The sequence below is a fragment of the Hemitrygon akajei genome, chromosome 19 (assembly GCF_048418815.1).
Source record: "Hemitrygon akajei chromosome 19, sHemAka1.3, whole genome shotgun sequence".
Taxonomy (NCBI): Eukaryota; Metazoa; Chordata; class Chondrichthyes; order Myliobatiformes; family Dasyatidae; genus Hemitrygon; species Hemitrygon akajei.
The window spans coordinates 62,885,216-62,910,419 of record NC_133142.1 but is presented as its reverse complement, the minus strand read 5'-3'; the positions used below and the strand labels follow the sequence as shown (position 1 = coordinate 62,910,419).

Below are 25,204 nucleotides of genomic sequence, written 5' to 3'. Positions count from 1 at the left end.
AATTTTACTTTGTCCTTAGCCATGTGTACTTATCTGTCAGTATATCATTGAAATTAGCAGAATAAAACTTAATCGATTACTCTGAACAAATAAGAATCAAGAAATGCGAATGAGAAAAAAGGTAACAAAGGTGTGATTCCAAGGCTGAGGTCTCTAGTAAATGACCCTGAGTTGAGCTTGAGGAAAGATCTAGCCATGGGGGATAGCCTCTCCTACCTGTGAGTTGAGGGCTACCACTGCAGTACCCATAAAAGTAAGTGGAAAAATCTGCGTCCATTACACAGAAAAGACTTCTCTGTGTATTCCTCCTATATATATATATATATATATACACACACACACACACACATACGGTTTTGTCATTTAGGTGGGGAAAAAGCAGTGAAAGAATGAATAAAAAATAAAATATTTGATATAAAATCCACATTGTAATATGTGCTTCTTGAGATAAATACAGCACCATCTATCTGTGCTTCTGTTTAGCTTATCAACACTTTTGAAATTAGTCAGACATTATGGCTCTTTTGAAGGGAGTGAGGGCTGTCTTCTGAAAACTCATGGTCCCTTCCTGATATTCTTCTCTTGCCCTTCTCCCATCCCCTACTTTCTCGATTCTCTCACTATTTCCCGAACAGAGCGGGATAGCTGCTCAGCCAGGCTTTCTCTTGGTTTGATCACACTGACGGGCAACCCTCTGTCCTTCATGTCTGCAGTCGCCCCTTCCACTGTCTGATTCACCTGCATCCCATCTTCATAAAACACTCGCAGTTTAGCAAGGTACAGAGTCTGGAATCTAATCTTTCTTTGCTTTAATACTCGCTTCGCTTCAGAATATTCCTTACATTTCTGCAGGACCGCTGGGGGTAATCCTGATCAAAATATATTAATTTCCCATTCAAAAATACCTTCTTTCCCCAGGCCTTGCGCAGAATCTCTGCTTTAGTTTTGTACCGAAGGAATCTAATTACTATTGACCATGGCCTATCTTCCCTGTCTCCAGAAGGCCTTGGGGCGAGTGCGCAGTATGCTCTCTCAGTTTCAACTACCATAGTTGAGGGAATCTCCAGTGTGTCCTGTAGTAACTTTTCTACAAACTCCACCACAGACAATCCCTCCGCTCCTTTGGGAATATTATGTATCCTGATATTCTTACGTCGTGATCTTCCTTCTTGATCGAGTAGCTTATTTTCCTGTTGATTTAATACTTTTATCATCTTACATAATATCCGTTCCATGTTTTGAAAGTGATCTTCCACTTTTTCAATTCGTGTCTCTACCACTGCTATTTTTTGATTAACGTTAGTGAGCTCTGACTTAAAATCATTTAATTGTTGTTTTATGTCCTTTTGGAATTCTCTTCCAGAATTTTTACTAAATTTGCCACTTCATCTGAATGAGGCCCAGTGTCAGTCTCACTACCATGCGCTCGTGTAGGAAAGCCACTCATTGTAACCCCCTCGTCCACAGGCTCCGCAGTCATGCTTTTTTTTTCATCTCCATTCCTTTTCCCCATTCTTGCCCCCCTTACGAGTTAAGAATTTTTGAGAAATCTTGTATTTGGTGGATTAACGGGGCAAAATAAGTGTTTTTCCAGAGGAGCTATTATTTTAAGCTGCCAGTCTGGACAATGACATCACCGGAACCCCCAGGAACTTCTTAAACTTTTCATGTTTCACCTTTGACCTACTCTCTAGTTCTAGTCTCAACCAACTTCAGTGGAAAAACCTGCTTGCATTTTCCATACCTATACCACTCATAATTTAGAATACCTCTATCAAGTCTCCCCTCATTCTTCTACACTCTTGTTCAATTCCACACTCAGTTCTGTACTTCCATTAAGTGCCTTTAAGGTAACAGATGCACTCAGTGGCCATGTTTATTAGGTACACCTGAACACTTGCTCATTAATAAAAATATCTGATCAGCTAATCATGTGGCAGCAACTCAAAGCATAAAAGCATGCAGACATGGTCAAAAGGTACAGTTGTTATTCAGATGAAACATCAGAATGGGGAAGAAATGTGATCCAAGTGATTTTGACTGTGGGATGATGGTTGGTGTTAGATGGGGTGGTTTGAGGATCTCAACTGTAGACCTCCTGGGATTTTGACATACAGAATTTACAGAGAACAGTGTAGGAAAAAAGGCATCCAGTGAGCCACAGTGCTGTGGGTGAAAATAAATGGGTCAGAGTAGAATGGCCAGACTGGTTCCAACTAACAGGAAGGTGACAGTAACTCAAATAACCATATGTTACAACAGTGATGTGAAGTAGAGCACGTTTGAACGCACAACATGTCAAACCTTGAAGTGGATGGGCTGCAGCAGTAGTAGACCACAAACATGCACTTAGTGGCCACTTTATTAGGTACAGGAGGTACTGAGTGAGTGTAGTTTTGTTTGCTGTTTCATATTCTAATTTCAGATGCACCCCTTTTTTAGTCTGATCATTTCACTTTATTGACACCATCTCACACTGGAATCTACACAAGGATGATTGGGAATACTTGTTGCAATTCCATACCCAGTGTTCTGTACTCTCTTACTTGCATTAAGTGTGCTTAAAGTAACAGATTATGTAAAAGTTCAACTCCAGTAAACATCAAACATTCTCAGTAATTGTAATCTCAGTAAAAGGTATGCTTGAATAATTGCCCTACATTTAATCTTGATTCAACAGTAAATATTGTCAAAAATAGTTTCAGCATGTAGTTTTTGGTCAGAGATGTTAATCTTTGAAAGAAACTTTGTAATTAATATTTTAGGCAGATACATCAGAGACACTTTCAGATAGGCTTATACATCAAAAAATGGAGGGCTATATAGGAGGGAAGGGTTAGATTGGTTTTAGAGTAGGTTAAAAAGTTAGTACAACGATATGGGTCAAAAGGTTTGGACTGTGCTGTAGCGTTCTGTTCTATTACACTTTGAATTGAAAAAGCTTCTGACTTTTAATAGAATGTGTTTATCAGATTTGCTTCTGCAATGGATTAAAATAGCCAGGAGTATAAAATATGATTGTCTATTTGACAGGTGGTGAGCCTAGTCCTGTCGGATGTTATTGGCGACAATTTGGAGTCCATAGCTAGTGGCCCAACTGTAGCGAACCTGCAAAGTAAGGAAGACAGTTGCAAGATTTTGTCAAAATACCACTTATTATCATCCATACCAAAGTCTGTGAAAGAAATTCTATCTCAGCCTAACACAAGAATGGACCAAGAGGAATTACAAGATTTTGCTCATGTTTTTAATTTTATTGTGGGATCAAATAAAATTGCCTTAGAGGAAGCAAAACGCAAATCTGAGCACTTGGGTTACGAGAGTTGTATCCTGTCCACTGGGATGAATGGAGATGTGAGGACTGTGGCCAGACTGTACGGTCTTATGATCAAATATGTATGCTCAGCTCTGGCAGCTCACAGTCCAGTGTGTGTGCAGGCAACTAGTGTGAAAGGTGAGCTGCTGCAGATCATTGAAAACTTGAAACTTCCTGATTTCCGATTGGACAGCTGTTTGGAGCTCTTAGAAAACGCGCTGAGTTCAGGGAAACCAATATGTCTTTTGGCAGGAGGTGAAACCACGGTTCGTCTGCAGGGTAAAGGGAAAGGAGGCCGAAATCAGGAGTTAGCCTTGCATGTAGCCTTGGAACTGTATCAAGCAAAATCAAGCATTCCACAGGATCCCTTAACAGAGCATGAGATTGTTTTCCTTAGTGCTGGAACGGATGGACAAGATGGACCTACTGAAGCTGCTGGGGCATTTGCTTACACAAAACTAGTTGAAAAAGCCTCCCTTGAAGGGCTTAATGTAGAGGACTTTTTAAATAACAACGATTCATTTACTTTCTTTACCAAGTTCAATAAAGGAGCCGATCTAATTGTAACAGGCCTGACAAGTACCAATGTAATGGATGTACAGGCAATTATTATTCACCCAAAGGGAACTTGAGTATTAGCTTTTTCTATACACAGGAAACAAATAAAGCAATCGTTAAACATTATGAAGTGTCTTTCTAATTTTTTCTAATTGATGAACAGCAGAAATAATTTCTGTACTGAAACTTGTTGTTCAACTTCTCTCCACACAGCACAGCATGGAACTAGAATAATCTTATTTTACACAACCACTTTGTTCTGTTTCTACCCCTGAGCATTGGTAGCGATATTCGCAAAGGGAGTAGGGAATTATATAAGGTTTTGATTTGTTGGACAGTGGCCATGAGCTACTGCAAACCAGATCAGGATTAGGAGAATATATGAGGCACTTTGAGAGCCATTGTGTATATTCTTAAGAAATAAATAAAAGCCTACAAATTGACTGCAAGGTGGAGGACATTAGTGTCAAGGATCCAAGATACTTCGCCATTCCTATGTCTTGTCTCTTGCCCTGCAACCTTTGATGTTATGAGATAAGTATTCAAACAGGTACTTTTTAAATGTGTTGAGGCTTTTTAACAAGATGATTCATTGCTTCCCAATATGTTGAACTTCAAGCAGTTGTTGGTAAGTGTGGCTGCTGTTAGTAATATAAAATAACTGGGCCCAGAATACACACACACATATGACTCAAGTATTCCTTTTACGTTACTTGTGCAGAAGAAGAACAGCATGGCCCCTGACACCCACACTGTTCTGAAGTCTGAACAGAAAACTGCTAGTTATATACAGAATTGGCTTACCAGTTACGGTTATTGATCATTGTAAATTGTACATGTTTGAATTAATTCCTCACGAGATTAATCACCATTCACAATAGAGGTGTTAGTCAATCGAAACTTCAAGCAGATAGCTGATGATAATTTGAAATTAGTAGACAATAGACTCTTAGTTGGGTAAGTTTCATATCTTTCTGTAATCTTGTTTGTCTCTGGCACCCCTTATTGTGTAAAGGGAGGTTGTTTCAGGAAGACATATCTGGGAAAGTCTCACTACAGAGGTCTCACTTGCCTGCCTTGAATGCACATTGCCGCAGTCACTCCAGCCTATCTTGTCTGTAGTAAGTAGAGGTGTCTCCAGAGGTCTCACTTGACTATAACTGCCCCAGGCTATCTTTGTCTTTACCACAACTTTCACACTCCTTCCTCTTTGTCCTGTAGAGAACAGCATAAATCTTACTGAAATTCAAAAATGCAGAGTCTCTGAAGCTCCTTGATAGTTTCACCATGGACAATTGGCCATTGATATCAGGGATGTATGTGCAACATTCCTGGCTAATAATGGCACAAATACCACCTATGTTAGACAACAGAAAATCTCATGCTAATCGATTTTGAGAGACCACAGTGTGGATTGCCAGCATTTTAGCAGTAATGTTATTCATGGCCTGGCTTGTCCTGTAGAAGTAGTAGAGGCCAGTTCAGTTGTGTCATTTAAGGTAAAATTGGATAGGTATATGGACAGGAAAGGAGTGGAGGGTTATGGGCTGAGTGCGGGTAGGTGGGACTAGGTGAGATTAAGAGTTCGGCACGGACTAGGAGGGCCGGAATGGCCTGTTTCCGTGCTGTGATTGTTATATGGTTATTATATTATATGTTGGAGCGACCATTGTGTGAGTGGGCAGTTTTAGAGTAGTCAGGCTTCAGCTCAACAGTCCTAGGCAAGAACAGGCGCAGGCTAGAACTTTTGAGAAGTTAGAGTAAGGTAGTTCAAGCAGTGGAATGCAACTCCTGTGAGATGTGGGGTTTCAGGGTCCCCAACTGTCTCCCTGCTTGACTACATCTAAAAGAAGTGTACCAACATCAGCTGACAAGGTCAAGGAAATGGAACTGGATGAATTCAGGATCATCCAGGAAGCTGAAAACTTCATAAATGAGTCTCTTACTGAGGTGGTCACACTCAGAGTGCAGGCTTCAGATAGTAGATGGGTGACAACAAAAAGTAAGGAGTAAGCAACACACACAAAATGCTGGGGGAACTCAACAGGCCAGGCAGCATCAATGGAAAAGAGTATAGTTAAAGTTTCAGGCCAAGACCTTTCATCACGACTGGGAAAAAAAGATGAAGAGTAAGCAGTTGGATACTGCTGGGGGTTGAGGCTGATGACCTCACTGTGGCTGGCTCTGAGCTCAGCAGAGAAGAGTAAAGTCAGGCAGAGTGACCACGATAGGAGATTCGAGTTAGGGGGACAGACAGCAAATTCTGTGGCTGTGAAAGAGACGGTCAGTAGACGGGGCTGTGTTCAAGGACTCAGCAGAGGATCTGAACAAGTACACTGTGGCTGTCACCAATTCTATAAAAACAGTCGTAGATGAGTGTGTCTCCACAAAACCATTCACAGTCTTCCCTAACCAGAAGCCCTGAATGAACCATGAGATCTGCAATCTGCTGAGGGATTGTTCAGAAGCATTTAGATCTGTACAAGAGGTCTAGGTACAATTTCTGGAAAGCCATCTCACATACAAAGTGATAGTTCTTAACCAAACTTGAATCACTGAAGGATGCTCAACAACTGGCAGACCTTGAATGCCATCATCTCCAGTGAAACCAAGTGACATAGATGACAACAAGGCTTCACTCCCAGTGTGCTCAATGCCTTTTATGTTTGCTTTGACCTTCAAACCGTGGCAGCATCTTCACAAACTCCCACAGCCCCTGATTGACCCTGTGATTTCAGGAGGGTCAACCCATGGAAAGCATGCAGCCCAGATGGGGTATCTGGCCAGTAGTAAAGACCTGTGCTCCTCAACAATCAGAGGTACCCACCTGCTTCAAGCAGGCTTCAATTATACCAGTGCCTAAGAAGAATGTGGTAGTCAATGACTATCATCCAGTACTTGTATCCATTGCAAGGTTGGTGCTTTCAGAGGTTGGTGTTGAAAAATATCAACTCCTGCCTGAGAAGCATAGAACATAGAATAGTACAGCACATTACAACCCCTTCGGCCCACAATGTGAACTTAAACCCTGCCTCCCATATAACCCTCCACCTTAAATTCCTCCATATACCTATCTAGTAGTCTCTTAAACTTCACTAGTGTATCTGCCTCCACCACTGACTCAGGCAGTGCATTCCACGCACCAACCACTCTCTGAGTGAAAAACCTTCCTCTAATATCTCCCTTGAACTTCCCTCCCCTTACCTTAAAACCATGCCCTCTTGTACTGAGCAGTGGTGCCCTGGGGAAGAGGCGCTGGCTGTCCACTCTGTCTATTCCTCTTAATATCTTGTACACCTCTATCATGTCTCCTCTCATCCTCCTCCTCTCCAAAGAGAAAAGCCCTAGCTCCCTTAATCTCTGATCATAATCCATATTCGCTAAACCAGGCAGCATCCTGGTAAATCTCCTCTGTACCCTTTCCAATGCTTCCACATCCTTCCTATAGTGAGGCGACCAGAACTGGACACAGTACTCCAAGTGTGGCCTAACTAGAGTTTTATAGAGCTGCATCATTACATTGCATCTCTTAAACTCTATTCCTCGACTTATGAAAGCTAACACCCCATAAGCTTTCTTAACTACCCCATCTACCTATGAGGCAACTTTCAGGGATCTGTGGACATGTACCCCCAGATCCCTCTGCTCCTCCACACTACCAAGTATCCTGCCATTTACTTTGTACTCTGCCTTGGAGTTTGTCCTTCCAAAGTGTACCACCTCACTCTTCTCCAGTTTGAACTCCATCTGCCACTTCTCAGCCCACTTCTGCATCCTATCAATGTCTCTCTGCAATCTTTGACAATCCTCTACACTATCTACAACACCACCAACCTTTGTGTCATCTGCAAACTTGCCAACCCACCATTCCACCCCCACATCCAGATCGTTAATAAAAATCACAAAAGTAGAGGTCCCAGAACAGATCCTTGTGGGACACCACTAGTCACAACCCTCCAATTTGAATGTACTCCCTCCACCACAACCCTCTGCCTTCTGCAGGCAAGCCAATTCTGAATCCACCTGGCCAAACTTCCCTGGATCCCATGCCTTCTGACTTTCTGAATAAGCCTACCATGTGGAACCTTGTCAAATGCCTTACTAAAATCCATGTAGATCACATCCACTGCACTACTCTCATCTATATGCCTGGTCACCTCCTCAAAGAACTCTATCAGGCTTGTTAGGCACGATCTGCCCTTCACAAAGCCATGCTGACTGTCCCTGATCAGACCATGATTCTTTAAATGCCCATAGATCCTATCTCTAAGAATCTTTTCCAACAGCTTTCCCACCACAGATGTAAGGCTCACTGGTCTATAATTACCTAGACTATCCCTACTACCTTTTTTGAACAAGAGGACAACATTCGCCTCCCTCCAATCCTCCGGTACCATTCCCATGGACAACGAGGACATAAAGATCCTAGCCAGAGGTTCAGCAATCTCTTTCCTTGCCTCGTGGAGCAGCCTGGGGAATATTCCGTCAGGCCCCGGGGACTTATCCGTCCTAATGTATTTTAACAACTCCAACACCTCCTCTCCCTTAATATCAACCTGCTCCAGAACATCAACCTCACTCATATTGTCCTCATCGTCATCAAGTTCCCTCTCAGTGGTGAATACCGAAGATAAGTATTCATTGAGGACCTCGCTCACTTCCACAGCCTCCAGGCACATCTTCCCACTTTTATCTCTAATCGGTCCTACCTTTACTCTTGTTATTCTTTAGTTCTTCACATAATTGAAGAATGCCTTGGGGTTTTCCTTTAACCTACTCGCCAAGGCCTTCTCATGCCCCCTTCTTGCTCTTCTCAGCCCCTTCTTAAGCTCCTTTCTTGCTACCCTATATTCCTCAATAGACCCATCTGATCCTTGCTTCCTAAACCTCATGTATGCTGCCTTCTTCCACCTGACTAGATTTTCCACTTCACTTGTCACCCACGGTTCCTTCACCATACCATTCTTTATCTTCCTCGCCAAGACAAATTTATCCCTAACACCCTGCAAGAGATCACTAAACATCGACCACATGTTCATAGTACACTTCCCTGCAAAAACATCATCCCAATTCACACCCGCAAGTTCCAGCCTTATAGCCTCATAATTTGCCCTTCCCCAATTAAAAATTTTCCTGTCCTCTCTGATTCTATCCTTTTCAATGATAATGCTAAAGGTCAGGGAGTGGTGATCACTGTCCCCCAGATGCTCACCCACTGACAGATCTGTGACCTGACCCGGTTCGTTACCTAATACTAGATCTAGTATGGCATTACCCCTAGTCGGCCTGCCAACATACTGTAACAGGAATCCCAACACACTTAACTCTGCCCCATCTAAACCCTTGGAACTAATCAAGTGCCAATCAATATTAGGGAAGTTAAAGTCACCCATGATAACAACCCTGTTATTTTTGCACCTTTCCAAAATCTGCCTCCCAATCTGCTCCTCGGTATCTCTGCAGCTACCAGGGGGCCTATAGAATACCCCCAGTAGAGTAACTGCTCCCTTCCTGTTCCTGGCTTCCACTCATACCGACTCAAAAGAGGATCCTGCTACATTACCCACCCTTTCTGCAGCTGCAATAGTAATGCCACCCCTCCTCCCCTTTTCCCCCCTCTCTATCCCTTTTAAAGCACTGAAATCCAGGAATATTGAGAATCCATTCCTGCCCTGGTGCCAGCCAAGTCTCCATAATGGCCACTACATCATAATTCCATGATGGATCCACTCCAGTGTGCCTACTGTTACAACAGGTCACCAGCAAATGCCATCTCATTGGCTCTTCACTCAATCCTGGAACACAGCAGGATGCTCTTAATTGACTACAGCTCAGCATTCAATACTGTCATCCCCCCAAAACTAATCAGTAATTTCAAGTCCTAGGCCTCAATACCTCCTTGTGCATTTGGATCCTTAATTCCTCACTTGCAGACCCCAATCAGTTTGGATTGGCAACAACATCAACATCTCCTCCACAATCTCCCTCAGCATAGGTGCACCACAAAACTGTGTGCTTAGTCCCCTGTTCTATTCATCTTATATCTAAGGCTGTGAGGCTAGGCACAGCTCCAATACCATATTTAAGTTTGTCAATGACACCAGTGTCATTAACCAAATCAAAGGTGCTGATGAATCAGCATATAGGAGTGAGATTGAAAATCTGACTGAGTGGTGTCACAACAACCTCTAGCTCAATATCAGCAAGACCAAGGAGCTGATTATTGACTTCAGGAAGGAGGAAAACAGAGCTTCACGATCCAATCCTCATCGGGAGATGGAGTGTGTCAGCAACTTCAGATTCCTCAGTGTTATCATTTCAGAGGATCTCTCCTGCATCCAGCACTTGTGCCATTACAAAGATAGCAAGGCAACAACTCTAATTTCTTGAATGTTTGCAAAGATTTGGCATGTCTTACAAAACTTTGATGAACTTCTGTAGATATGTGGTGGAGAGAATATTGAACAGTTGCATCATGGCCTGGTATGAAAACACCATTTCCCTATAAATGTATACGGTCTAGTCCATCACAGGTAAAGCCCTTCCCAATCTCGAACACATCTACACGGAATGCTGTCAAGGAAAGAAGCATCCATCACCAAGAACACCCACCATCCAGACCATGCTCTCTTCTTACTGCTGCCATCAGGAAGAAGGTACAGGAATCTCAGGACTTGCACCACCAAGCTCTAGAACAGTTATTACCCCTCAAGCATCAAGCTCTTGAACCAGAGGAGGTAAACATCACTCGGTTTCACTTGCCCCATCCCCCATCACTGAACTGTTTGGAATGAATTGGACAAACTTTCAAAGACTTTTCATCTAATGTTCTCGATACTTAGCGCTTGTTTATTTATTATTTATCGTTTCTCTTTCCTTTAATATTTGCACATTGGTTGTTTGTCTGCCCTGATGGGTGCGGTCTTTCATTGATTATATTATGTTTCTTGGATTTAGTATATGCCCGCAAGAAAATGAATCTCAGGGTTGTATATAGTGATATATTTGTACTTTGATAAAATATTTACTTTGAACTTTTTGAACTTTTGAAAATTGCACTCCCAGAGATAAGATGAAGTGTAACATGAGGGCAAAATCTGAAAGGATGATGAATAGAGGACAGAAGGTGTTATATTTGAATGCATGCAGTATACTCATTAAGGTAGATGAACCTTGCAGCACACTTAGAAATTGGCAAGTATGATGTTGTGGGCATCACTGAGGTGTGGTTTATCATACTTGAGCGCTATAATGCTGTTACAGCTTGGGGCATTCCAGAGTTTGGAGTTCAATTTGTAAGGAGTCTCTGTATTTCTCATTTAGCAAGGAGTCTCTGTATTTCTCATTTAGCAAGCAGTCTCTGTATTTCTCTCTATGGAATGTGTAGGGTTTCCCTGAGTGGTCCGGTTTCCTCCCACAGTTCAAAAACATACTGGGTAGGTTAATTGGCCAATGTAAATTTTCCCATGATTCGGTTAGGTTTAATCAAAGTTGAGTGGTTGCTGGGCAGCATGGCTCAAAGGGTCAGAGGGCCTATTCCATGCTGTATCACCAATTATATTAAAATAAAATAAAATAAATTAACATTAAAGGATACACCTTGTACTGAAAGGACAGGAAGGTAGGTAGAAGGGGTAGAATGGCCCTTAGGAAGTGGATGACATAGGATTTGGAAGATGTAGAATCCTTGTGGGTACAGTTAAGAAGTTGCAAGGGTAAAATGACCTTGATGGAAGTTATTTACAGATCCCCAAACAATAGCCAGAATGTAGGATGTAAATTTCAATGGGAAATAGAAAAGGCTTTTCTGTTCAAAAGCAATGTTACCTAGTCATGGGAGATTTCTTTTTTTTTGTAATTTTTTTTTCATTGAGGTTCATCATCAAACAAACATTTCCATAAGATGTATTTCAGACATTGCACATATATATCATATAATCATATATATCACAAATCTCCACAAAGTATTTATCTGAGGTATACACTTATAGAAAAGAGTAGAAAGAAAAAACAAGCAAAAGGAAAGAACAATGTACAAGTAGGGAGTGATTTTTTGTACAACATATTCATTGATTTGTGAGAATAAAATCAGGCCTATGAGGCATTATGTAGTTAAACCATTTTTCCCAGTATGAATCAAATTGTTCCAGCTTATGATTAACAGATGCTGTTATCTTCTCCATTTTGTAAATGTCCATTGTATTTAAAATTGGGCTCTCCTGTGATAACCATTTCCTAGTAAGATTCTTTTTACCAGCCACCAACAGTATATTCATTAAATATTTATCTTTTTTCAACCATTCTTGAGGTATATATCCAAAATATATGGTCTTACTCTCTAAAGGAATTTCAAATTTAAAGATGCCTTGTAGGGCATTATGTATCCCCCTCCAATAGTTTTTGATAACAGGGCAGTCCCAAAAAATATGATAATGATTTGCATTTTGATTTCCACAATTTCTCCAGCAAACAGGGAGGTTACTATCATAATGGGATTTCTGAGAGGGTGTAATAAAATATCTTATCAAGCTTTTCCATCCAAACTCCCTCCATTTCTGTGAACTGGTACACTTCCATTGATACCTCCATATTGTCCATTCTTCCTCAGATATAATTATCCCTCCTTCCTTCTTCCATTTTATTTTAATGTATGAAGTCGAATGTGTTTTAAGATTTGACAACCCCTTATACATGCTTGAAATGATTCTACTACCATTATCTGAATTATATGCTTTTCTAAATAGCTCTATCAAGCATGTACTTGCCTTGGTTACATTTTTAAGCGTCTTATTAACATATTGTCGCATCTGTAAATACCGATAAAAATCTTGTTTTTCTAATAAGTGTTTCTCTTTAAGCATTTCAAAACTGAACAGTGTTCCTTCTTTCATTATGTTGCAAAGAACTGTTATTCCTTTAGCTGTCCAGTCCTTAAATCTAGCATCCAATCTATGTGGTGTAAAATCCAAGTCACATGCACACCATTTAAGAATTGCAATATTTCCCTCTAGGTTATATTCTTTTATAGTAGTTTTCCATATTTTAAGAGTCAATTTCACCCATGGGTTATCAATAGTATTTATGTACCTTTGCAGGTTGTTATCAGCCAAAATTGCTTGTATGGGGATGGGAAGCACCCGCTCCTCAATGTTCTTCCATTGAGCGTCATATGATGGGTTGCACCAACATATCACAGCTCTCAAATGTGCTGCAAAATAATAATCTCTAAGAGAAGGTAGGCCCCATCCCCCCTTTTCCTTTGCTAATTGCAAAGTTTTGAGACGAACTCTAAGCCTTTTACCCTGCCAAATATACATTGATAACATCTTGTTCCATTCATTGAATTGATTTTGAATAATCTCTATTGGTAGGGTCTGAAAGAGATATAACAGTCTGGGCAGTATATTCATTTTAATAGACTCAATCCTTGAACTGAGACTGAAAAAAGGAATCAGGTTCCATCTTGCCACATCTTCCTTAATTTTTTTATATAAAGGCTGATAATTACATTCTGATAATTTTGCCAAAACTTTTGGCATAATGATGCCCAAATATTTGAAAGACTCTGTGCGCCATGCCCAGGGGTATCTACTTTCAATTTCTCTTGGTGGGCTATCGTAATATGAAAGTAATTGGGTTTTATCTATGTTGATCTTGTATCCTGATAATTGACCACATTGTTCAAAGGATTGCATCAATTTAGGTAAAGATATGTTGGTTGCCCTAGATAGATCAAAATGTCATCGGCATAACAAGCCAATTTATGCTCTGTCCCTTTAATAGTAATTCCCCTGATATCTTCATTTTGTCTGATGTATTGAGCTAATGGTTCCAGATATAACGCGAAGAGTAGTGGTGACCATGCACAACCCTGTCTCGTGCCCCTTTCTAGGGTAAGACTATTTTATAAATATCCATTGATTTTAATCCTAGCAGTAGGATTCAAGTCAAGTCACTTTTATTGTCATGTCGACCATAACTGCTGGTACAGTACATAGTAAAAATGAGACAACGTTTTTAGGACCATGGTGTTATATGACACAGTACAAAAACTAGACTGAACTATGTAAAAAAAAAACAACACAGAGAAAGCTATACTAGACTACAGACCTACACTGGACTACATAAAGCGCACAAAAACAGTGCAGGAATTACAACAAATAATAAACAGGGCAATAGGGCAAGGTGTCAGTCCAGGCTTCAGGTATTGAGGAGTCTGATAGCTTGGGGGAAGAAACTGTTACATATTCTGGTTGTGAGAGCCTGAATGCTTCGGAGCCTTTTCCCAGATGACAGGAGGGAGAAGAGATTGTATGAGGGGTGCATGGGGTCCTTCATAATGCTGTTTCCTTTGCGGATGCAGCGTGTAGTGTAAATGTCCGTGATGGTGGGAAGAGAGACACCGATGATCTTCTCAGCTGACCTCACTATCCGCTGCAGGGTCTTGCGATCTGAGATGGTGCAATTTCCGAACCAGGCAGTGATGCAGCTGCTCAGGATGCTCTCAATACAACCCCTGTAGAATGCAATGAGGATGGGGGGAGTGGGAGATGGACTTTCTTCAGCCTTCGCAGAAAGTAAAGACACTGCTGGGCATTCTTTGCTATGGAGCTGGTGTTGAGGGACCAGGTGAGATTCTCCGTCAGGTGAACGCCACGAAATTTGGTGCTCTTTACGATCTCTACCGAGGAGCCGTTGAAGTTCAGCGGGGAGTGGTCTCTCTGTGCCCTCCTGAAGTCAACAACCATCTCTTTTGTTTTGTTCACATTAAGAGAATGGTTGCTGGCTCTGCACCAGTCCGTTAGCCGCTGCACCTCCTCTCTGTAAGCTGACTCGTCATTCTTGCTGATGAGACCCGCCACGGTCGTGTCATTGGCGAACTTCATGATGTGGTTCGAGCTGTGTGTTGCAGCACAGTTGTGGGTCAGCAGAGTGAACAGCAGTGGACTGAGCACGCAGCCCTAGGGAGCCCCCATGCTCAGTGTGATGGTGTTGGAGATGCTGCTCCCGATCCGGACTGACTGAGGTCTCCCAGTCAGGAAGTCTAGGATCCAGTTGCAGAGGGAGGTGTTCAGGCCCAGTAGGCTCAGCTTTCCAATCAGTTTCTGAGGGATGATTGTGTTGAATGCTGAACTGAAATCTATGAACAGCATCCGAACGTATGTGTCTTTTTTGTCCAGGTGGGTTAGGGCCAGGTGGAGGGTGGTGGCAATGGCATCATCTGATGAGCGGTTGGGATGGTACACAAACTGCAGGGGGCCCAGTGAGGAGGGCAGTAGGGTCTTGATATGCCTGGAGGGGTGGACTTCCTCGCCACCATGTCATTTTCTGCCTCAAACCGGGCACAGAAGTTATTCAGCGCATCTGGGAGGGAGGATTGTCATGTAGTGTCTGTATAGTTTTAATAATTGTGTCTTGGAAACCAAATCAATGTAAAACTCTGTAAAGAAAATTCCAATTAACCGAATCAAATGCCTTTTCAGTGTCCACGCTTATTACTATTGCTTCGATTTTATTTTGTTGTATATGATCCATAATGTGAAGTGTCCTTCGTATATTGTCTTGCGTCTGGCGTTGTCGTATAAAACCTGTCTGATCGTTACGTATCAGTATGGGTAGAAACTCCTCTAATCGTTTGGCCATGATGGAGGTAAATAATCTATAATCTACATTAAGAACGGATATTGGTCTAAATGACCCACATTCCATTTTATCCTTGCCTTCTTTTGGTATAGCTGAGATTATCACTTCCTTCCAACTGGGTGGCATTTGTGCCTTTTTTAGAGCCCAGTTCAGTGTGGGGAGTAAAACAGGAATTAATTCATTTTTAAATTCTTAGTACCACTCTGCCGTATACCCATCTGATCCTGGTGACTTGCTTAATTTAAGCCTACGAATAGCAGCTTTTAATTCAACTTCAGTTATGTCAGTAGTCATCGTTCTATTTTGTTCTTCGCTTGAAGTGGGTAACTCTAGAGAATTCAAGAAGGTGCCAATTTGGGTTATGCTTCCCCCTGGAACTTCAGAATATAGAGTTTTGTAAAACACTTCAAAAGCTTCTTGAATTTCGGTTAACTTATTTGTTATCATTTTCGTTCTTGGGTCCCTAATTCTATGAATTGTATTTTCTGCTATCTTTTTTTTCAGTTTACACGCCAGTACTTTCATAGATTTTGATCCACTTTCATAATGTCTCTGTTTCAGAAAAATTAAATTTTTCCTGATTTCTAGTGTAGCCAAACTATCAATTTCATTCCTAATTCTTTTAATTTCCCTTAATGTATCCTGTGCCAAATTCAATTTGTATTTTTTCTCTAGTTCCTTCAGCCTATTTTGTAATTCCTGTAATGTTTTATTCCTTATTTTTTTCTTCTATGAAGATATTGCTATAATTTTCCCTCTTAAGACCGCCTTCAGAGTATCCCATAAAATGGGAGGTGAAACCTCTCCATTATCATTAAATTCTAGTAGAGACCAATTTCTCTTTTAATTTGTTCCTTAAAGTACGGATCATTGAGTAGACTTGAATTTAGTTTCCAAATAGTATTATTTGGTTGTAGGTCAAAATCAACAGATAAATATATAGGTGCATGGTCACTTACATCTATTGTCCCAATTCCACAGGTGTTTATTCTGTCTTTGTTTTTTCCAAATGTTATGAAATAGTCTATTCTTGTATATACAGAATGGGGAGCAGAATAATGAGTGTAATCCCTTCTGTCAGGGAAAAGGTCCCTCCATATATCAATTAAACCAACATCCTCAAAAAGTCTTAACTTTCTTATGTAAAGATTTTGTTTCATAGATTTTTCTATTGGAAGAGTCTAAGTTCGGTTGTAATTGTAAATTTAAGTCTCCCCCACATATCAGGAGACTGTTTCCATTACCATATCAGTAATTTTCTGAAAGAAACCAATATCACGTATATATTCAATAGAGTAACTGAATTTCTGTCTATATTCCCCCTTACCAGAATATATCTGCCCTCTTTATCTCCCATTTCGAGTACTTTTTCAAAATTTAGCTTACTTGAGATAAGAATAGCAACTCCTCTCCTATGTCCTGATTTATATGAGGAGAAAAACAAATTAGTGAAGCCCATTCTCTTTAGTTTTTTATGCTCATTATCGCTTAAATGAGTTTCCTGTAAATATACTACATGGGCTTGTTCTTTTTTCATTTTAGATAAAATTCTATTATGTTTGATTGGATTTAATAGTCCATTGACATTAAAAGAAATGAATTTTAACTTGTCTTTAGCCATCTGTATTTATCTGTCAATGTATCATTGAAATTAGAATAAAACTTAATCGATCTACTCCCAGAACAAATAAGAACCAAGAAACACAAATAATAACACAAATGGCAACGAATGTGTAATTCCAAGGCTGAAGTCTCTAGTAGATGACCTGCGTTGAGCTAGAGGAAATGTCTAGCTGTGGGGGATAACCCCTCCTACTTGTGAGTTGAGGGCCCCCATTGCAGTATTCATAAAAGTCAGTGAACAAATCCATTACACAGAAAAGATTTCCCTGTGTACTCCTCCTATATATACTTATTTATATATATTGTTACGTTCCCCAGTAACCGGGTGACTTACCAGCAAAGATAGATAGGTCCGCTGAAGCCTGGTGCTACTATTTTCAAACATTTTTATTTATAAAGGGGCACAAACGTATGGTTACTACAAAACATTCAGATCATATACATCGTCAAAACTCAATCTAAAGCACAGGTATAGTAATAATCAATCAAAAATGAGCTCTATCGTTGTCTAGGGGATACTGAGTCCACTGGAATATAAGAGTCACTCCAAGTCTGCAGGCTTCCCCGTTTCGGGAACCGCTGACATTTCAAGTGTTGGATAGAGAGAGAAGGAACATTTGCCCGTCGTCTTTGTGAAGCAAATCCCTGTTGTTAGTTAAAACGGTTTGTCCTTTGGTTCCAGCCACAGACTCCCGATCCGGAATCTAACGCACGTGGCTTCCTTCAAAATGGCTTCCCGCTCCGACGGGAAGCACTATCGTGTCTTCTTAGTGTGTCTCCTTGGTGCGTCTGAGGCCCCGCCTCGGCAGCCCACCTTTTATCTGGACTGGCAGGGTTGTAGATGTCCATCAGGGTGGGGGGGGGCGAGGCAGTCTTACCCCCATCACCCATCTCACATCGCCCTGAGGGTTTGCACGTAGGCCAGTTCCTTATTCCACAAAGGTGTCTCCCAAGACAATGGCTATGTCCAAGGCTTTTGTCTTGTTGAGCGACCAGCCCACATTCCAAACCGTAAGGCTCTCTCTCTCTCTCTTGCGATTCTCACAAAGGAGGGGGCTGAGGTCATAACACCTCCCCTCTTAAAAGTTTTTTACCAGCGGTTAAAAACAAGTTGGTACAGGATTTTTTTTTTTGGACTCCAACATACTACACAAGCTTTGCTCTTCACAGAGTACTACCGTTATACATTCCAGTCAGTATCTAAACAGGTAACAATTACAGTGCCCCTTTCTTTAATATCTTAACCTCACGTACCGTACTAAAGTCTGGTAGCATCAAACTTCAGCTCAATAACCACCTATTTTTATTTATTTTCTTCAGCAACACAACTAAGGAGGTGTGATCTTAGCTTAGGTGCATCTACAAAAGTTTATACAAATACTAATCGTTTCGGTCGTGTTATTTCACCGGCAGGTCTCCAAAGGGGTTGTCTTTATTATTCACAGGCTTTGGGCGCAAACCTGTACAACCGGCGTCGCTGTTTAAAAATGACAACTTCTATTGACCATCGTCTCTTTCCCGGGGAGTCCCCCCTTGGGAAACTTGAGTAATTTGGCGAGGTACTCTCCCGCCTTTCCTTTCCATGAGGGTTATTCTCTTAACTCCGTGTCCCCAACCTAGTCCATCATGGGAATTTCCGCCCAATTCTTTAATGCTACACAGGTAGTTAACCTTTTTGTCAAGACCATACAGGCTGATGTGTTTTAGTTCGAACTTTTTTCTCCGGCCGCATTTAAATTTCGGCTTCCTCACAGCGCTTTCTTGAATAACAATAGCGTGTGAGGCCCCTTTACATTCCAAATCAACCTGTAATCGATGCGCAGGCATCAATCTAGACTTTAACTTTTTTCCCTTCGATTTGGGAACTACAGATTTACCGTTCTCCTCCACAACAACAGTTATCTCCCCATTCGTAAACTCCACCTTAACTCTGAACACCCCCTTCAGCACAGACACCTTCTTTCCCGAACCAAGTCTATCTGATCCAAAAGGACGGCCGTCTCGTCCAGCCGAGTCAAATATCTCAGCTTTTTCCTGAGCTCCGTGACTAGGTTCAGTACCACGGGCCTCCCCATCTTGGACACACTCAAACGGGGCATTGGCCTCTTCCAGGCTTTCAATACCCATACCCTTTTCAAATTCTAACTTCCTCTGATCCTCCCAGTTACTCTCTGGGCAACTCACTTCCGGAGTAAACTCAACCCCTTGGGCTGGAACAACCTCATCTGCCAATCCAGCAGACTTCTTCAAGGTAATGGCATCGTTTTCATCGCGGACTGCCCTCATTTCATTATCGGGAACACCTTTAGACTCATCCAGGTCCAACCCTGGACCTTTTAACAGCTTTATCTGTTTCTCATCTTTATTTCCTACCTCTAGGACCTTTTTCTTCGCTAAAGGAGGATCTACCTTCTCTCCCTTACCCCCTTTTACATTACTATTCCTCGTTTTACCACCCTCAAAACCCTCGTGGCACAGGGTCGGTAAAGATGTCTGGGCCAAATCAAAACTGGCCAATTTTAAACTGCTCGCTTCCTCAGCTGCCGCTCTCGACAGGCTGCGAGTGTCCGCGCATGCGGGATAGCTCGGGGACTCTATGGGCGGGCCTCAACTCTCACGGGCTGGGTTGTCAGCTTCACGGCGGCTCCCATCTTCCCACCCGCTAGGTCGTTACCCAGAAGGATGTCCACGCCTTCCCCCGGCAACTCCGGCAGGACCCCCAGTTCCACTGGTCCCGACACCAACTCACAATCTAGAAGGACCCTATGCAAAGGCACTACCTCGGTCCAGTTTCCTATGCCTCTCAGGGCTACCTCGCCCATCGGAGGTCCGAAAGGTAATACGTTACGGCTAATTAATGATAGCTCCGCCCCCGTGTCTCTCCAAATCCGTACGGGGATAGGCGGGTCCCCCTTCCTCACAGACACGGTTCTGGGTGACAGATAAATCTCCGACCCCTCGCGCTCTCTGCTCCCCTGGGACCCTCTTGCCAATTTTCTGATTACCACTGCACGCCCGATAGGAATCACTGCTCTCTCTCTCTCCGGCTCCTTTCTCGGAGCAAAGCATTTAGAAGCAATATGACCCACCTTTCCACAATTAAAACAGGTTAAACCAGGAAATCTCCAGGTTTCCTGCCTGTTATCCTCACTTTTTCTGCTAGCTCCCAGCAGGATCTCCGCCTCAGCCGGCGGGCTTTCCCTACCATTCCGACGGTCTCTCGGGTAACTTTTTGGCGAGGAAAACTTTGTCTTGTGGGTTAGGGCATATTCATCTGCGAACCTAGCAATTTCTGAGATGGACTGATTCGTCCTCTCATTTAAATACATTCGGATCTCTTCCGGAACACAACCTTTAAATTCCTCAATCAAAAATAACTCCCTGAGACGCCCATAATTCTCGGCCACCTTTTCCGCGGTGCACCAACAGTCCAAGAGCACACCCTTCTCATGGGCTAGCTCGGTATACGTTTGATTCCACCCTTCCCTTAAATTTTGGAACCTTTGTCTATACGCCTCAGGTACTAACTCGTAACCTCGGAGAATGGCCTCCTTTACTTGGTCATAATTCCCTTCCCCTTCTGGGGGCAACGCGGCATATGCCCGCTGTGCTTTCCCTCGTAACACACTTTGTAACAACGCCACCCACTGCTCTCTGGGCCACTTCTGATTCACTGCCACCTTTTCAAAAAGCAAGAAGTAACTATCAACATCCGTCTCCTCAAAGGGGGGGACCAACCTCAACGCCCGACTAACATCAAACCCCTCCTCTCTCTCTTGCCCTTGAGCTCTTCGCTCTTGCTTTTGCCTGTCCAGCTCCAATTCATGGCTCCTTTGTTTCTCTTTCTCTTCTGCTTCTAGCTGCTTCAGTTTGAACGCCTGTTCCCTTTCCTCAGCCTTTTCCTTTGCAGCCCGTTCCTCAGCCTTTGCAGCTGCTTCTAGCTGCTTTACTTTAAGATCATGTTCCAACCTTACTTTCTCCAACTCTACCTGATCTGTCCCACTCGCTAATCACTTTTCGGGGATATTTTCCAAATCCTCAGCTGCAAACACCTCCTTCCCAATGTAATACTGATTTATGACCCTTCGCACTTCCTGCTTTTTCATTGATGACCTCACCTCTGCGAGGTCTAACCCCTTTGCCAGATTTACCAAGTCTGATTTGGTAGCCGTCCCTAGCGCCTCTACAGTCGGGTTTCTCATAAATTCACCCACATCCATCTTTGCTGGTTTCCTGTCTGGCTACCTGCGTAACCAGATTTAAGTTTGGACTTACAGCCCGATTCACTGACCCTCCCCTTTGGTTTCAAATCCCGGATGAGCCCCCACTTGTTACATTCCCCAGTAACCGGGTGACTTACCAGCAAAGATAGATAGGTCCGCTGAAGCCTGGTGCTATATTTTCAAACGTTTTTATTTATAAAGGGGCACAAACGTATGGTTACTACAAAACATTCAGATCATATACATCGTCAAAACTCAATCTAAAGCACAGGTGTAGTAATAATTAATCAAAAATGAGCTCTATCGTTGTCTAGGGGATACTGAGTCCAATTGGGTATAAGAGTCACTCAAAGTCTGCAGGCTTCCCCGTTTCGGGAACCGCTGACATTTCACGTGTTAGATAGAGAGAGAAGGAACACTTGCCCGTCGTCTTTGCGAAGCAAATCCCTGTTGTTAGTTAAAACGGTTTGTCCTTTGGTTCCAGCCACAGACTCCTGATCCGGAATCTAACGCACGTGGCTTCCTTCAAAATGGCTTCCCGCTCCGATGGGAAGCACTATCGTGTCTTCTTCGTATGTCTCCTTGGTGCGTGTGTCTCCTTGACCCTCCCTGAGGGTCTGCACGTAGGCCAGTTCCTTATTCCACAAAGGTGTCTCCCAAGACAATGGCTATGTCCAAGGCTTTTGTCTTGTTGAGCGACCAGCCCACATTCCAAACCGTAAGGCTCTCTCTCTCTCTCTTGTGATTCTCACAAAGGAGGGGGCTGAAGTCATAACAATATACACACACACAGCCACACACACACATATAATATATACATATATATTACATACATACATGCACACATATTTATTTCTCAGTTTGGTGGGGAAAAAGGAGTAAGTGAGCAAATAATGAACAACAACTAAGTAATATAAAATCCACATTATAATAAGTATTTCTCGAGGTAGGTATATCACCGGCTACTTTTGCTTCCGTTTAGCTTCTCAACATTTTTAAAGTTAGCCAAACCTTATGGTGCTTCTGAAGGGGGTGAGGACTGTCTTTGGGAAATTCCCAGTCTCTTCCTGATATACTTCTCTTGGCCTCCTCCCGTCTCCTGCCTTCTCCATTGTCGCACTATTTCCCAAGCTGAGCGGGATAATTCCTCTGCCAGGCTTTCTCTCGGTTTGGTCACACTGATGGGCAACCCTCTGGCCTTCATGTATGTAGTCGCCCCTTCCACTGTCTGGTACAATCGCGTCCTGTCGTCATAAAACACTCGAAGTTTAGCAGGTTACGGAGTTTGAAATCTACCGTAGATTCCGGATTTTAAGCCGCTACTTTTTTCCCACATTTTGAACTGCTTTGAACTTTGCGGCCTTTAATACGAAGCGGCTAATGCATTATTTTTTTTCATGCCGCCTCATAAACATTTTGCCTCGTAACAGTAGACCAATAAAATTGATGAGTAGTTCACAGAGGTCCAATGAAATTGTACGATAAATCAAGCGCACTTTCACAATTAAATTATTGTAAATCAGTCATTTGTACTCACCCTCATCAACATGGAAAACACTCGAAGAAAAGCATTGTGCTGCCTTTATGGCAGTTATTTAGTTTATAATATTTTCGCTTAGTAATTCATTTTCTAGTTAAAGTTAGAAGAGTTTTAACTATGTTTGTTTTCTGTACTGCATCGCGGGATGCTATGACGTCACACCCGGTTTCGCCGCGTCTTGTGGGATACCAGTTTGCGATAAACGGAAAGGAGGGGGGGAGCGGCGGAGCCAAAACGCTGCTTTTAAGTTAAAGGCGATCAATAACTTTTCCTGGTAGGCTGCAGTATATATATTTTTTACCAGTCGTTAGGAGATATTGGAATGTTGTTCAGTAAAGAAGTATACGCAACGTATATTTAAAAGTAGCCGCGTTACGGGCACGGTTCGAAAAAAAGCATTTGCAATATGTATTTGTTTTTGTTACCATATGGATTTAATTAAAAGTTAAAAAATCCTCACGTGTAATATCTTTCTGTGTAAATATCTCATATTACAACGTGGGACACCTGCGGCCGAAAATCCGGTGCGGCCTTTACAAGTAAAAAATTGATTTTATTTCTAAAATTAGAGCCAGCGGCTTTTAATCAGGTGCGCTCTGTAGTCCGGAATCTACGGTAATCTTTTTTTATTTAGTACTCGCTTTACTTCAGAGTATTCTTTACGATTCTGCAGGACCGCGAAGGGGGTAATCTTGGTCGAAATATATTACTTTATTGTCTAAAACACTCTCTTTGTAGAATCTCTGCCTTGGTGCTGTACTGAAGGAATTTAATTATTATTGAACGTGGCTTTTCTTGGGTAGACTTTGGGACTAATGCGCGATGCGTCCTCTTGATTTCCAGCTCCATAGCCCAGGGAAGCTCCAGCATGTCCCGCAGCAACTTTCCGACAAACTCCGTCATAGATGAGCCCTCTGCTCCTTGGGGAACGTTGTAGATTCATATAAGTTTCCGCCGTGATCTTCCCTCCAGGTCAAGCAGTTTACCTTCTTGGTGATTTAATATTTTTATTGTCTTACTCAGTATTCATTCAACGTTTTGAATGCGATCTTCCACCTTCTCAATTCGAGTCTCTGCCACCGCTATTTTCTGATTGACATTGGCGAGCTCTGACTTAATATCATGTAGCTGCTGGTTTATTTCTTTCTGGAACTCCCTTATCTCTTTCAGGATTTCGATCATATTCGCTGCTTCGCCTGAATGAGGCCCAGTGTCCACCTCACTAACACACGGTCGGGTAGGAGAGCCGCTCGCTGCACTCCTCTCGGCCGCAGGCTCTGCAGTGTCGCTTTTTTTATTTTCATTCTTTTTCCCCATTCTTGCCCCTCTTTTCAGTTCAAATATTTTTTGAAAAATACTATATTTGATGGGTTAATGGGGCTTAATACACGTTTTTCCGGAGGAGCTTGTGACTTAAGCTGCCATTCTCGACGATGACATCACCGGAACCGTCATGGGGGATTTCAATATTCATATAGATTGGGAAAATCAGGTTGGTGATGGATGCCAAGAGAGGGAATTTGTAGAATGCCTATAAGATGGCTCTTTCGAGCAGCTTGTGGTTGAGTCCATTCAAGGAAAGGCAGTTCTGGATTGGGTGTTGTGTAATGAATCAGATTTGATTAGGGAGCTTAAGATAAAGGAACCCTTGAGAGACAGTGATCATAATGTAGTAGAAATCACCTAAAGGTAGATAAGTCACCTGGACCAAATGGACAACCCCAGGATTCTGAAAACAGTAGCAGAAGAGATTGTGGAGGCATTAGTAATCACTAGACTCTGGAATAGTTCCTGAAGACTGGAAAATTACAAATGTCACTCCACTCTTCTAATAAGGGAGGGAAACAGAAGAAAGGAAATTATAGGCCAGTTAGCCTGAATTCAGTGATTGGGAAGATGTTGGAGTCCATGAGATTTTGGAGTACTTGGAGGTGCATGGTAAAGGAGGCCAAAGTCAGCATGGCTGAAGTCTTGCCTGATAAATTTGTTGCAATTCTTTAAGGAAATAACAAGCAAGATAAACAAAGGAAAGTCAATGGATGTTGTTACTTGGATAATCATTAGGCTGTAGACAAGGTGCCACACATGAGGCTGCTTAACAAGATAAGAACCCATGGTATTACAGAAAAGATAGTAGCATGAATAGGGGATCAGCTGATTGGTATAGGCAAAGAGTCAGAAAAAAGGCCTATTCTGGATGGCTGCTGGTGATTAGTAGGATTCGGTGTTGTGACTGTTTCTTGTCAATGATTTAGATGATTGAATTGATGGATTTGTGGCCAAGTGTGCAGACAATACAAA

The 25,204-nt window shown here is 42.2% G+C and overlaps 1 protein-coding gene across 4 annotated transcripts in view; it reads left to right on the top strand.

Annotated features, from left to right (window-relative positions):
• LOC140741988 (glycerate kinase-like) overlaps window positions 1-25,204 on the top strand; it is a 223,377-nt gene that overhangs the window by 38,026 nt on the left and 160,147 nt on the right. For 3 of the 4 annotated variants that reach the window (XM_073072636.1, XM_073072638.1, XM_073072635.1), the window contains one exon: window positions 3,034-4,000. The exons of the other annotated variant lie outside the window; for it this stretch is intronic. In XM_073072636.1, the coding sequence (XP_072928737.1) occupies window positions 3,034-3,948 (915 nt within the window). In that variant the 3' untranslated portion in view covers window positions 3,949-4,000. Of the gene's footprint in view, window positions 1-3,033; window positions 4,001-25,204 lie in introns of those variants that run through there. 4 annotated transcript variants of the gene reach the window in all.